Consider the following 15603-nt stretch of genomic DNA (forward strand, 5'->3'; position numbering starts at 1 on the left):
TGCAAATGATTGAGATGGTGAGGCATAATGGGCTAATAATGAGATAATGATAATGAAGGACGAGATAATTATTAGTATATGTGGACTTGGAAAAAGAATGAGATTAAATCTCAATGACACCATGTTTACGGTACAATGATGGAGTAATGATTAACAAATCATTTTGGCCAATATTGATAGAGTGGAGTTATGTTCCAGTACGTTTGCTTCCATTAGTTGGATTTAAATTCACTGTTGTCGTATTTGGCTTATGGTGTGCAAAATTGTGTTACGCTTGCTGTGCATCAATTTCAACTTTTGTATACAATGGATTTATGTTATTGTACTTTAGGTGTATTGGATCATATTTACAATTTCAAATTCATGGTATTTGAGATGTGTGGAGCTAGATTTTAATTCTAAGTTAAGATTTTGAGGTAGTTGATAGTTTTGAATCCTAGTCTTAAGAAATGAGAAATTATGATTTGAGAGTCCATTTATGGATGGAATTGACTAATTTTCTGAATATAGGACCCTTAGGTTATGGGAAAAATGATTTTTAAAGAAAATTCCAATTTTGCCCTTCTGGGCTCGAGGTCACTTTTCGGGGTGCGTTTTTGGGTTTCGAATATAAATATAGCAATATGGGTGTCCTTAGATTCGTATTCTAATGTAAATCGCGTATTTGATAGATTTCGATCACTCAGAGGCTCTACGCAAAGGAAAGGCATTAGTTTGATCGTTTGTGGTACCCGCTTGGTATTGAGGTAGGTTATGGTCTACTTTAGTTAGACTCTGATTAGAGAATCGTATGTAGTTGTAGAAATTGTCGGGGATAGCATGTTAGGACTTCGGTCATGGAGTGGAGGTGAGTTCTAATTAAGTTGGTTCTGTCATCTGTTATGTGGGCTTTTCGCCATATGCGTTATTTTATGTAATTATCACCTATTTGTATCTCCGTCACATACTAGCTCACTCATCACGTGGAAAGGAATTGTAATATTGATAATTGAACAATGGACAATAATATGACTTGTACTTCTTAATTGTATATTGGTGATATTGTTGAGACTGATATCATGCATGACATGCTTTCCATATTATTCTTGTGATATGGTAAGGTGAGTGATTGAGAGACTTCGGGTCTTTGCCGAGATTGAGAGTGACGAGAGAGACTCAGAGGTCTTTCCGGAGATTGAGAGTGATTGATAGCCTCTAAGATTTCTGTCGGAGGGCATGAGTGTACATTGACTTCGCGAATCCCCTATGGGTCATGGCTTTGAGGCACTGCCCTTAGCATGTGTGTACGAGAGTGGAGTGAGAAAGGAGACTGTTGCATTGCATTGCATTCATCCACTCATATATTTGATTGGTCATTTGGTGAACTATGTCTGTCTTGGTTGATTTCATGATTCCTTTATACTTTACTTGTATATGATACGTGACCATACCTATTTGCTTTATGTGCTACTTGTTAGTTTCCACTTCTTCACGCGTTATCTAATCATTGTCGGCCTATGATGCTTACCGATACTAGTGTTGTACTGATACTACTCTTGCTGCACTTTTTGTTGAGTGCGAGTACGATCCGAGCTCCGATTCTTCGCCCGTGGTCGATACGTGAGGGTGACATCTCTCGGTCATTCGGGGTGAGCTACTTAGTCATCCGTGGCCCTGAACGACCCTCTTATTTAATTCTATTTTTTTTTATTTGACAGACGACATGTAGCTTTTGGGTATTTTCAGACTTTTATTTCAGACTATGTTTAGCGCTCTTGTACCCTTTGATCAGATTTTTGGGAGGTCGTGACATTTCTAGTGATGATAAGTAGTTAAGACTTGATAACTTCTTCTTCTTTAATTTTCCGCTTATTTAACTTGTTATTGGGAATGTGGTTCGCCTACTTGGGGGGATAGTGTAGGTGCCACCACGACTCGTGAATTGGGTCGTGAAACAAACCATTCTGTTGTGGAGTGTAAGGCGAAGTTTTCTGATATATAATTCCATAAACTTCACAAAATTCATCAAATTCATTGGAGAAATACTCTCCTCCCCAATCACTTCTTAACATTTTGATCATTTGATTTTCCACAACATATTTAAATTCCTTGAATTTCTAAAAGGATTTATCTTTTATTTTGATTAAATAGACATGACTATATCTAGAATAATCATCTATGGAAGTAATAAAATATCTCTTTCCTCCTCTTGTTAAAATTCCATTTAATTCACATATATCAGAATGTATAAGTTCAAGTAGTTGTGAATTTCTTTAAACATTAGAAAAGATTTCTTTGTTGTTTTTGCTTGGATGCAAACCTCACACTTATCTAATTGTTTATGATTGCATTCTAAGTATCTAATACTTGACATAAATTTCATAGAATCAAAATTTAAATGTCCTAATCTAGCATGCCATAACAAAGAATTTGACTCAGAGATATAAGCAGAACTCTTAATATTATTAATACTCATCTTGAACAAACCATTACAATAGTATCCTTTCCCAACAAACATAGAATTCTTATAAATAATAACACTATCAGATTGTATGACAATCTTAAATCCTTTCTTGGACAACAAACTTGCAGAAACTAAATTCTTCCTAATTTCAGGCACATGATAACCATTCAACAAAGTTAATTTTTGTCCATATGTGAAATTTCACTCCAGGCTACCTTTGCCTTCAACTTTGGCTTTAGAATCATTGCCCATAAAAACACATTCAGGCGTCTTGCATTCTTCATATGTCTTGTATAAGTTTTTGTTGTTGCAAACATGAATGGTAGTGTCAGAATCTAGCCACCATTCTTCTGACTTTGAGGGATCAACCATGTTTACTTCTGTTACCATTCCAATTTTTAAATTTGATACCATAGCAACCAAATCTGTAACAGCTTCCTCAATCATGTTTGCCTTTTTGGAAGTTTCTGAGGTTCCAAAATTCTTTCCCTTCTTTTTAAACCTGCAGTCATGAGCAAAATGGCCTTTCTTGCCACAATTAAAGCAAGTAACTCGTTTTATAGCCTTTTTCTTGAAAACCTTTTTATTGGCTTTAAGACCAGAACTAGAACCTTTTTCATACTTTGAATTGCTTTCAACATAGTGAGTCAGATTATTAATCTTTGAAACTCGAATTGCATGAAGTTTCACTTTCGATTTCACGGGTTTTGAATTGCTCACGAGTTTCACGAGAATGCAAAATTTTCGTTCTATAATTTTTCCATGAATTAGGCAGTTTGGACAGAATTGAACCAATTTACAGAGCATCAGGAATTTTCACATCAAGATCTCGTAATTTAGAAACTAACACTTGCAGTTTATAAATTTTATCCATGATTGATAAGTTCTCTTTAATTTGAAACTCAAAATAATGCAAAGAAAGAAACTAATCTGTGCGCTTTTTTTCGTTTTGATATGTTTCCTCTAGCGCATCCCATATTTCTTTTGGAGCCTTCAAATTTGAATAGAGATCATATAATTGATCAGTGAGCGTATTGAGAATATGCCCACGACAAATTAGTTCATCCTCTTCACGTTTCTTCCTTAATGCTTTCACAGTTTTAGATGCTCCCTCAGTTGGTTCTGGAATTGCAGTGATTTCAGGATCCAAAACATAATAAATTTTCAACGCAGTAAATTTTCAACGCAATGAGAAGAAACACCATCTTATCCTTCCGGCGTGTGAAGTTGGTTCCATCAAACCTATCAAGTTTGATGAAATCCTTATTCATCAAAGACATTCCAGAATTTTGATTGATTTCCATAATAGTCAGTAATCAATCTTTTGAAATTGTTAGAAATTAGATCAAGAGAATAGACAGGAAAGGCTTGAGGCGTGATATTATCACTATCTCAAAAGAGTGATTGCCTGTCTATGGGGTTAGCAGACAACGCTCCTTTGGGATACAACAAGCCTATTATCAGTTGAATTAAAAGTGTTTGATATGGAGTAATTACTTCTCTATTTATAGACAAGATAAGCAGTTGAATTAAACACTTGTTCCGAAAGGTTATGTCCTTGTTTGAAAGGTTGTGTCAAACATGTTGAAATATTTCACCTGATACCTGTTTGAATATTTCACTAACGGTACCCATTTCAACAGTGGTACCCAGAAAGAGTTTTCAAGGATGGTACCTATTTCATCTATGGTACCAAACTAGTTATTTCAAATGTAGTACCCAAATTACTCCAATATTACAAACTATATAACATCCCGTGGTAATGGAGTTCTTTGATATATATGTCAAGTTAGATGCTTTTCAAAGTATAAAAGTTAAATTTGTGACCCTAATTTTCTTCTAATGACATCTTTCTTTTCTCCTTTATGGAAATAGAGGGTGTATCTTTGCTAAATATGGTTTTCGTTGTATCTAATATTTTAGTAAGAATGTATTTATTTGCATTTGACTTTTTTTATATATGTTTCTTGTTTATAAATTATGCCATCTATTCTTGTTTCTTTGTATTGGTAGTCAATTAAATTTATATATGAAGAGAAAACTGCAAAAACTGAACCAAATCGTCAAGATCGAAAACACAAAACTTTGCAATATATAATTTTGGTTTGGTTTCAATTCAGTATTTTTTCAATTTATAACCTAAATAATAAACCAATTTTAATTGTGCACTACAGTTTTGACTTGTAAATCTATTTTCTAAAAGGAAAAGACCTAACAATTGGTATGGTTAGGTTCCACTTCATTAGTTCAGTCGGTTTTTGAAATTGCTTTGATGCAGTATTTCTGGCCTTATTGACCATTTCATTTATTACATAAAAAAATTACTTACATTCGATTTTAGATCAAATTAATGAATATATAACACATATCTTTTTGAGTAAATTTCACTAAACACCCTTAACAATTTGTGTTTGAGAAACAATACCCCCTTTCACCTTTTGAATGAGATAATAAACCTCAATCTTATATCAACAAGTAGAAATGAGTTGAATCATTATATGGATCTTTTAAGTGTCAAAAATGATCCACAATAGTATAAGTTATGACATTTTTCAAAAATTATAAAGTTTAAGTAAGGGTATTTCATAATTAAATTCATATATTTTTCAATTTATAACCGAAAACTCGGTTAAATAATAAACCTTGTATTTTTTAATTGTGCTTAATTAAATACAGTGGCAAAAAAAAATAAAAAATTAAGAGAGTGAAAAATATAAAAAGGTGGGGCGTATATATATATATATATATATATATTATTATATAATTAAAAAATAAAATAAAAATAATATATAATTAAAAAAAATCAAAATGCACCCCCCCCCCCCCCTCCGCTCCTCTCCACCCCACCCCCCCCCATCTTCACCAAACAACCCCGCCCCCCCCTCTTCTTCTTCACAACCCCCCCCTTCATTAGTTCAGTTCCCCACCCCACACCACAACCCCCACCCCCGTTTTTGAAATTGCTTTGATGCAGTATCTCTCTGGCATCATTCTTTTCTTACCATTTCTATTTTTTGGTTTCTTGATTTTGATTTTTGTTTTCACAAAAATAAATTAATAATGATTATGGAAGAAATTTAATAATAATAAATTAATAACAACCAAAATATATAATTTGAGAAGGAATGGGATGAAATTTGGTTTGATGTAAATTTAAAGATGTAATGTTGTTTTTATGGGTGGTTACCCTTAACAATTTGTGAAAAATAAAAAATGAAAAGTTGGTAATTTTTGACCTTTCACCTTTTGAATGAGATATGTTCAATCAATCTTATATCAACGAGTGGAAATGAGTTGAATCATTGAGGAGAAAGAAGAAGAAAGAGAAAAGAAGAAGAAAGAGAAAAAATAATAAAAAAAAACAAAAAAATGGGGTTAGTAATTTTTGACGTGTCAAAAATGATCCACAATAGTATAAGTTATTATTTTTTGGTAAATAATTGAAATGAAAGTTGTTAAGGGGGTAAATAAATACGAGGTTAAGTTTATTTCATAATTAAATTCATATATCTCTTTTTTTTTTTTCTTTTTTTTTTTTTTTTCCTTTTGGTTTTCAAAAACGGGTCATTAAGCTTCATGTTATATTTCTTTTTTTATAAACCTCAAATCAAAAAATGTCTTGATTTATCTCGTTATTTATATTATTCAACGTTATTTATATTATTGTTAGTATGTATATTACTAGGAAATCTTAATTTTTGAAAAGCACTTTTGTATTTTCATGTTATACTGACATACTCAAAGTCTAATTATTTTTAAACATTTAATTAGTAAATATTTTAAATAAAGAGTTACAATCTCCAATTTTTTTTAAATAAATATTTTATTTATTACCAAGTGGAATAGTTGCAGCTCAAAGAAACAAGATTTTGCACCAACTGGACATAAGGCCCCAGTCGAGTGCTCATATCAACAGCTAACCTCAGGACTTCTATTCTACTATCCAGTACCTAGTACCATACTATAGGGGATAGAAATTCAAATGTGCAACATAGCTTGCAAGTTTAGGGACAAGACTAAGTCTGAATAACACCTCTTGAACAATCAGTTTAATGATAACATCTGGGGGTCGTCTTCTCTTCTGAAATACTATCGCATTCCTCTCCATCCACAAGTGATAGACAGCAGCAGCCAGGACAATTCTATATACCACAGCACCTTTAATATGTCCACCACCCCAATTAATAGCCCAGGAAACTTCATCTTGCCATTTGATCTCCCAATACACTTTGAAAGAGCTAGGATTTCCCAATATTTGCCTCTGTTCTACTGATTTTGTGTTTTTTGTAGCTGATCTGCCCTTTGTTATCTGCCAATCCTCCTCCTGTGTAACCTCAGAACTCGGCATCTCAAGCCATCCCCACTGAGCATCAGTAGAGTCCACTACAGGATCAAGTACCCTTTTAAACAACCACACCTTATTCTGTTTTGGCTCCCGCTTCTTAGGCTGTTGCTGCTCCATTTGGTTAGGCTTGTTTGTCATACATGAATGCCCAATTTGGCAACACACCGGGCAGTAGACAGGCTTCCAGTCATACAATACAATTTGGTTCACCATCTCCCCATTAGGATCATAAACTTTAATACTATTGGGAAGAGCTCTAGTCACATCCATTTCTATTAATATCCTGGCATATGAAATTCTCTCAGCAGTTGTAGTGGAGTCATCCACATTTATTGGTTCTCCGAGTCCACTCCCAATCTTACTTAGAGCTTCTTTACTCCAACAGTTGAGTGGTAATTTTGGGAGCTTAATCCAGAGGGGTATGGTTTTCAAGACCTCTTCATTAAAGTTAAATTCAACCGTACATGGCTTAATACTGATTGGTCGATTGTTCAAGGTATACGGTAGCACCCCATCCCTCTTATCTACACTATTCATCTTAATCACAAAGTAGCCATCGTTGTGGAAAAGTACCTTTGGTTTAGAGACAAAATTCCATTGCCCTGCAATATATCGCTCAATGGAAGGTGTATTCCCCACAACATACATGATAAGAGCTTTATTCCACTTGAGGTTTTCAGCTTCGATATCTTCTTTGAGCAAATTACCACAACCTCCCCGTCTTCAATCACAGGTGGTATATATGTTAGGTTCATCCCCTTGCCCGCAAGCTTTTTTCCCGCTACTAATCCAGCCTGTCTTCCCTTGTTCATCTACCTAAGCAGCCCACTGTCGGAGTTCATAGGTACTGCTCCTTTAGTAGATTTTGAAGTAGATTTTGGGCGTTCCTGGTTCATACTCATCGCAAACCCACCGGAGACTTGGAATTAGCTTGAAATCCAGCTAGATCTGGCCAATCAAGTTCGTCATCATCATCTTGCACAGCAATAAACCCCCGTGCCTTCTGTTTCCCTTTCGACTGAGATTTATTAACTAGCAGCTCCTTCCCGTCGTTGTTCTTTCCTTGTTGCTTATTGTCATCCTTCCTCTCGCCAAGGAGGCAAAAGCACCTAACGTGCGCCGAGAGAGAAAAGATATTTTTTAGAGAGACAAATTTTTATTATTAATCTCCAATATTAATATACTTAATAACTAATTTGATATTTAACGTTTTTGAAAATGTTAATTCAAATAAGGTTTTTATTTCATAATATAAGAGTTGAACAAGGTATTATTTCCCGGTCTCAAACTTTTGAGATTCTTAAATAAAATTTACTCACTTATATACACTATTGTTGAATACATTTTGATACTTTTTCGTTCTTGATCTAAAAAGCATATAAAAGTGTACCATAAATTGAAAGTTATTTTTGACATTATTTTTAAAAAAAAAACTATTAGGCTTATGATATGTAAGAATGAATATGATAATAGATTAAATTTTTATACAAAATTGAATAGTTGAAATAAAGTTTTCAATACTAGTAATATTAAATAAATGGACCAAGACAATTTGAAGCTCTACAAAAAAACAAAAAAACAAAAAAAGTTCATGTTGCAAAATGAAACTTAAAAAATCAAAAGAAAAAGATTAAAGGAGAAAAGGGGGTATGCAGTTTAATTTTTATACAATGCTATTACTTAAAATTTTAATTAATTAAAGGGATAATTTCAGAAACCTCCCTTTAGGTTTTACTCTATTACACTGACATTCCTCGTGGTTTACAATATTTTTATTCTTTTTACAATATTTTTATTCTTTTTCAAAAGAGAGAGAGAGAGAGAGAGAGAGAAGAGGAACCATGCACTGAAATAAATAATTGTTCTGATGGAACATTCTCTTCTACCGTAGATTGGACGTAGATACACGACTCAAATCATTATTCTTTTCTATTCATTGTTCTTTTAATTATCAAAGCAAATAATCATACCAAATGCAGACACCGAAAGAGATGAATCCGTTGTTAGGAATCATTAAATCCTATAAATGATTGTACGGGTAAGTCGTGGAATTTTTTTGAAGGACAAGAATCAAATAATTTTCTGTGGTGGAACAAAATATCCCTCATCTCCCCCTCGAATACTAATACAAAAATTAATACTATGACGAATCTATCCCAACGAGTATTAAACTCTATAGTTGACAGAATAGTACTACTAACCTCTTTTAATTACTTAAAATTAAGTATATGAATATTTTATGTAACAAACTTCTTAAAGAATAAAAAACCTAAATCTTTAGGCCTTGCTAGTTTTCTGTCCAAGTTTTTCCATTTTAGTCTTATTTGCAAGAGCGATTTTCAATTTTAGAGCAATAAGCGATCATTTCTGCAAAAGAAATCAAATCAGATATTCTTCCTACAAATGTACTATTCCTATCTATGCCGTGTTTAAGGTTTTAATGGAAGTGTCAAAATGGGTTAAATGATGTAGATTTCTGCAATGCATTACCAACAAATTAGTTGGGATGATTACAGCAGACAATGTTGAGATTAGATATTTTCAGAAAGGTGTTTTTAGTAATATTAGATCTACACTTTAAATTTGCTTTGTTGAAGTAGATGTGCAGTTGATAAAATGGATTAATTGTATCAAAATTAGACGTAGCCATTTGATTAAGTAGAAGCAATTAATGACTTAACCTTATACTTCTTTTATATCCTTGATTGAACTCAAGAAGATTTTGTTTTTTAACATAATTACTGGTTGATTATACTAGCAAGGGCAAAAATTGTCATATTATAATTTCTTATATTAGTAATAAATAGATAAAAGGATTGTTACAATAAAATCAAAATAGGAGAGGTAAACGTAATATCGTAAACCACGAGAGAGGTCAGTGTGATAGACCGAAACCTGAGGGGAGGTCTCTGATTATCCCTTATTTAAAAGAGTACATGTTATAATTTATATTAATTGGAGGTCATTTTTGACATTTTTAAAATATAAGCAATAATTCAATTTATTTCTGGCCATTGGTTTAAGATCAAGGAGTTTATTGTTTCATTCAAAATGTGAAGAGGGTGTTCCCGAAATGCTAAGGAGGTAAAGTAGACTTTACTCTATCTTTTTAATAAATATCTTTCACTAAACCTGGTTAATTAGATATATTTTATCTCAATTTATCACTTAGAATCGATGTAAGTTGGTGTGAACACGGAATGCTCCGCCACGAAGCAAGCTTTCCCGAATACGACAGATGCGGAAGTGGCTAAAGAAGTCGGAGGAAGAAAGTAGTTGGGCAACTGTATACACGAGGGTACATTAGTATTCTGGGAATTGGCAACATTGAAATGCGAATAAAACTTTTTCTAAATAATGATAAGGATAAAGTATATAAACTTTCATTTCGAACTTATACATTCTTAGGAGTGCATAAATTTATGCACACTGAGTGTTTATATCAAATCAATATATGCATGCAATGTGTTTGGATATAGAGTTCGTGTGCGTAACTTTTTCTTCTTAGGAGCATGTACTTTTGTAAGCACGTTGATTAGCTTATTTCGAACGCATAACAGTTATTTTCCAATATCTCGATAAAATTACAAGTCTATTTGGATTGATCAACATGCTTTTAAGAATTAATTTCTAAATGGTAAATTATAAAAAGGAAAATGGACAATACGTTCCCCTTAGCCTTTTTTGAGGTAAGGAAATAGAGAAGCCTAATTAGATTAGGAGTAGGACTTAGAAGTTACTGCTAATAATATTACATTAGAATTTGGAATGCGGGTCTCTAGTTGTAGGATTATCCTTTGAAAACTCAATTCAATGTTGACTTTGTTGGCAAGTATTAAAATTGCCATTTGAATTCTTCAATTAAAATTCCTACACAAGGTAGACTTCATTTTCAAACAGTTTACCAAAATGAGAAGCAATTAAGGAAGGACAGTAAATTTAAATAAGGTAAAACAATTAAAACACGTGATTTGCCATGTAACCACGTCTTAGCGATAATTATGCATACACTTCTTTATTAGTTGAGGGAGATATTCACTCCAATTTTATACGCTATATACACTGCTAGATTCTGGCACTTTTTTATTCATTCATCCGTGAGAAAACACCGGATGTTTTGCATCGGCGACTCTAAAGGGGATATATGAACCATGACAAATGTTGTCAACAACACTCAAAACATCTCCTCTACACCTAGTCCTCCTCCTTCTCTCACTACTAATTCTTCTGGACTCAAAAAGAACACTACTACAACAAGAGTTGCTTCTCGGGGCAGCAGCGGTGCAAGTGGTGGAAATGGTTCGCAAGCATGTGCCGCGTGCAAATATCAACGGAGAAAATGTGCGTCTGACTGTCCGTTAGCCCCTTATTTCCCAGCCGAAAAGCAGAAGGATTTTCTTAACGCCCACAAACTCTTCGGTGTTAGTAACATATTAAAGGTACTCAAAAACGTTGCGCCGTTTCAGAAGGATAACGCGATGAAAACATTAATATTTGAGGCTAATATACGTGCTGAAGACCCTGTTGGAGGATGTTATCGAGTCATCCTCAATCTGCATCGCCAAATTAATTTGTATCAAGCGGAATTGCAATTTGTTTATGGTGAAATATTCCGGGCCCAAGCGGCAGCTATTCAAGAACAGCGAAATATCAATGCGACAACTAATAGTACAGTGAGTTTTGATCTATTACCGCTGCATGACCTTTATGAATACAACAGATCTAATTCAATTTATATTGGAGAAGGATCAAGCAGTCAAATAGTAAAAGGAAAAGAACTCGAATGTTTCAGCAGTGATGAAGAATTTGAAACTAAAACAATTATGAGAGGTTCTAATGGCAAACAATCGTTTGCTGAACATGAGGATGTCAAGCCACATTTTGGAAATTTTCATAATTATAAAGGCAAAGGAGCAGCAACAGAATTAAGGTATGTTAATTAACTATATCTTGTTGTATACATATTTTTACCGTACCTTTTGAAATGCAACCAAGAAAAATCTAAACTTACGAAGAACTAGACTATTAGACTTCAGTTTGCTATTAATCATATCTATGATATCAATTTAAGGTGTTGTATCTTTTTTTTTTTTTTCAAAATTCTCTTATTTTGGTAGTCATTATTATAGTGCTTAGTATCGTAGTCAATAGTCAATAGTCAATACCCATTTGTTTGGCAAATTCTTAAGAAAGCTGAGCTAAATATATGACAAATTGACATATATGAAAAGCGTGAGTCTAGTGAAATAGGTATAAACCCTTGTTTTGTCTAGAGATAACTAGAGATCAATGTGTTGGTTGGAAGAAACTAAAATGGTTAATTATTGACCAAGAAAGGAAAATTACCCTTTGAAATAAAGGCCTTTAAGCACTGGATTAAGAAATGAATATTTTGTTTAGGGTTGCCTTCATTAGTAAATGATTGTTAATTAAAATCTCGTATTCTAATTTATGAAAGGGGTTAAGTTGATCAATGCATACATAGAACATCAGCCTATAAATTAAGGTTATGGTTTGCAATCTTTTGCTAATGCGTTGCAATCAGCCTAGATACCTGAATATGATGTCTAACTCCCCAGTATTGTTGGTCCATTAAAGAGTTCAATGGAAATTTAGAAAACTACACTAGTTTGATTTATTTATCAAAGGCTTTGTTATATCCATAGGTGCTTTGTAAATGTGTTATGAAATTGTTTAAATGAATGAGTTCTTACTAATGTGAATTTGTTTAAACTTTGCCTTTATGCAGCGATGACAAGGTTGTGTCAAAGTTAAATTGAGCCTGGATGCTACTTCTTTTCGCTCAAGAAGTGAGGTGTTCAAGCACTTGTATAACCTTTGAAAATAAAATGTATCTTCTTAGGCATAATAGACAGAGAGGATTTTTTTTCCGACAGTTGTTACAAGAGATTTTGTTCAAGACAGTTGATTTATATAATCTTTTGGATGTAATCTTACCTTTCTTAATATTTGCTTCAAATTTTGCTTGTCACGAGTTTTTAGTTTTCCCATGTTTGAAAAATAGAGTTCATATAATATCGCTGAGCAAGAATTTTGGACTTGGAAATTGAGGAAGTGCATAAAGTACCAGACTCGAATGGCTTTTACTTTCAGAAGTATACTTTTCTAGTCATTTTCATTCCCGTCCCTTTGATTTGCAAACTTTACAACTTCCCCCTCTTTACCATGTTTAACTCAAATAATTTGACAAGTATAGTTTATAATGTTTACCGTGCAATACATACAAGAAAATAATAAATTTTGGAAGGAGAAATCGCCGAAAAGTCAGTTTGGTTCACAATGGGTGATATTTAAACGGTGGAAGACAAGGTCAAGATTAAATTGTTCAAAATTATAACATGCAGCCACCGTCAAAACTTGCTAGCTGCTGTCTAATTGCGCTCTTTAGCCAAGCTTAGGTATTTTGTGCAAATTTTAGCTCTTTATCAGGGGCGGCTCCATAAAATTGGTGGCCTAAAGCCAAATCTTAACAAGATCAGGTTTCAAGTATATTTAATAAAATTAGCTCACGCATGTGCATCTCGTGAAATAAACATAGTTGAAATACGGCATCGATTTCTCGTGAATGAAATGTACACATCGTTCTTGAAATGAATTATATGCTTCGAATTGTTGAAATCTCTTTTAAAGTTTTCTTTTATTTTTTAATTAAAACATTATACTTTTTACTTCAAAATACTCATTTTGTTTCAAAAGTTAATTTATAAACCTATAATAGTGAAAAATGGAGCGCCAAAATTCTTTACTTTATCAGCTTCACCCTAAAGCTGGCAATGGCTCTTACTTAACCCTGATCTAATTAATTAGGTTTCTTTCATTTTACTTAGCTTTTTGAGCTTTTTGATGAATACCTTCTTTGCTGAGTGAGAATCATGTAGAACGTAAGGTTATGGTTATGAGAAGACTTTAATTCATGGACTTTATGGTGATAATGAATGTTGAATATGAAAGACTAATATAGCATTCCGTACATGCAAACTAGGCCCATTTGCTATAAGTGAAAATTGGAACTTTGAATAGAAAAATAAAAAAAAGTAGAGAGAACCAAAGCTATATATAGTAGTTCAATTTCAACTGAAGCAGAGGCTGTCTCTTTAGAAAATTTCACTTAAGTGATTTCCTCTCTTATACTGTCTTCACTCTAGCATATCTCTTATGTTGTAAGAAAGATATGATTCTTTTTCCTTCCCTTTACTCTATTTATCACTTTGAGTCTTGATGTATAGAAAAGCAATGGTAACAATTAACGACTATATTCTCTCTCAACCAACTTGCTATGTGAACCCCACGCGCGGCCTAATGCAGCCTCCCGGTGGCCCCCAAACGGCACGTCCGGTGGAGGAACAAATTCCTAACATGGGGACGACAACATCTATTGAAGATCCTAAGCAAAAACCATCCTATGCGACCGCAATTTCAACACCTGCGCCACCTCCACCGGCGGACACGTCCGCCGCGATATGGGTGTCCATCTGTCAAAACTAGAAGAACTCATCACAATGGGGTAGCTGCAGTCATATTCAAATCCAAAGACTACTACGGAGTCATGGCTAAAGAGTGCAAGTACACTATAATTGGAAAATTTCTAAAGGGGCGACCCAAGATCAATGTTGTTCGATCTATTTTTCTAGAAAAAATCACTTTGAAGGAAACAGCTGTAATTGGGGCATATGACCACAATTCTGTGTTCATAGACTTCACCAACGAGGAAGATTGCAAAAGAACATACTTTAGGAAATCAATTGAGCACAGATGTGGCTACAAATGTGGCATCTAGATTTCAAGCCAGACGAAGACTCACCAATGGCTCCAATTTGGGTACTCCTTCCTAAACACCCCTTTCACTGTCACGCATGGCACTATGTGAGACAAATATTAGAAACTATAGGAACCCCTCTCACTATGGATCTTTGCTACAAGCAGCAGAACTCGACCAAGTATGGCTAAGGTTCGAGTTGAAGTAGATTTAACTAAGCCTCTCCTAGACAAAATATGAGTGGGTTTGGAGGATGAATCACATCCACTCAAAGGTTTCTACCATAAAATTGAATATGAGAGTGTCCCAAAAATTTGTACCCATTGCAGGAGCTAGGACATTCTTTAGTGCAATGTAGATTTGCCAAAACGAAAAAAGAAGATAAGCTTTTGATCAGGCTGAGACAAGTAAGAATAGAGACATTAAGGAGAGGGACAACTTTGAAGAAGTGGTAGATAATAGATATATTGAGGAAAAAGTAGTGGAAATTCAAGCTGCTAAGACCAAAGGGAAAAGTACAGGGAGAAGAGAAAGCAAAGAAGAAGAAGAAATTCTCGAAAAGTAGTGAGGAACAAAGGCAAAGGAAATAACAAAAGCAAAGATAAGAATCAAATGGAGGAAGGAGAGAGAGTGGAGCAAGTCTAAGCCAACAGCAATAACATTGATCATGGCAGCAATCAACTAGTTAATAGAGAGCATCATGGTTCTGATGATGAAGTTGAGATTCAGAATAAGGAGAGGAATAGTCAAACTGAGGGATCAAGCCCATCAAAGGAGCAACAAGAAAATCCAAAGGAAAATCAGACTCTTAAAATTGTTGTAGTAATCACCACTAGTGATAAGGAGGAGAGTAGTACACATGATATAAGTGTACTTATCAATCCTCCACTCAAGACTCAAAATGTATTTCAGAGTATAGCTGATGACACTAGGCAGTTTGAAGAGGAGGAAGAACAAGAGCAAAACACTGAGAATACTATATCTGAAGATATTGTTCCAGGTCCAAACTAAAAGAAAATGATGCATATGAAACAAATA

General features: G+C 34.0%; 1 protein-coding gene across 1 annotated transcript; it reads left to right on the forward strand.

Moving 5' to 3' along the window:
* Nucleotides 1-10939: 10939 nt before the first annotated feature.
* Nucleotides 10940-15576, forward strand: LOC132031574 (uncharacterized). Its single transcript, XM_059421556.1, has 4 exons — nt 10940-11718; nt 12538-12547; nt 14963-15126; nt 15240-15576. The coding sequence occupies exons 1-4, from the start codon at nt 10940-10942 to the stop codon at nt 15574-15576; spliced, it is 1290 nt and encodes a 429-aa protein (XP_059277539.1).
* Nucleotides 15577-15603: the final 27 nt, after the last annotated feature.

Source organism: Lycium ferocissimum, chromosome 9, assembly GCF_029784015.1.
Source record: "Lycium ferocissimum isolate CSIRO_LF1 chromosome 9, AGI_CSIRO_Lferr_CH_V1, whole genome shotgun sequence".
NCBI classification, from domain to species: domain Eukaryota; kingdom Viridiplantae; phylum Streptophyta; class Magnoliopsida; order Solanales; family Solanaceae; genus Lycium; species Lycium ferocissimum.

What these genes read in the sequence shown, in the direction of transcription:
- LOC132031574 (XM_059421556.1), top strand. Translation starts at nt 10,940, where the DNA reads ATGACAAATGTTGTCAACAACACTCAAAACATCTCCTCTACACCTAGT. An exon ending in GAAGAAGAAATTCTCGAAAA is followed by an intron (nt 15,127 to 15,239) that starts GTAGTGAGGAAC and finishes TGATCATGGCAG; the next exon opens with CAATCAACTAGTTAATAGAG.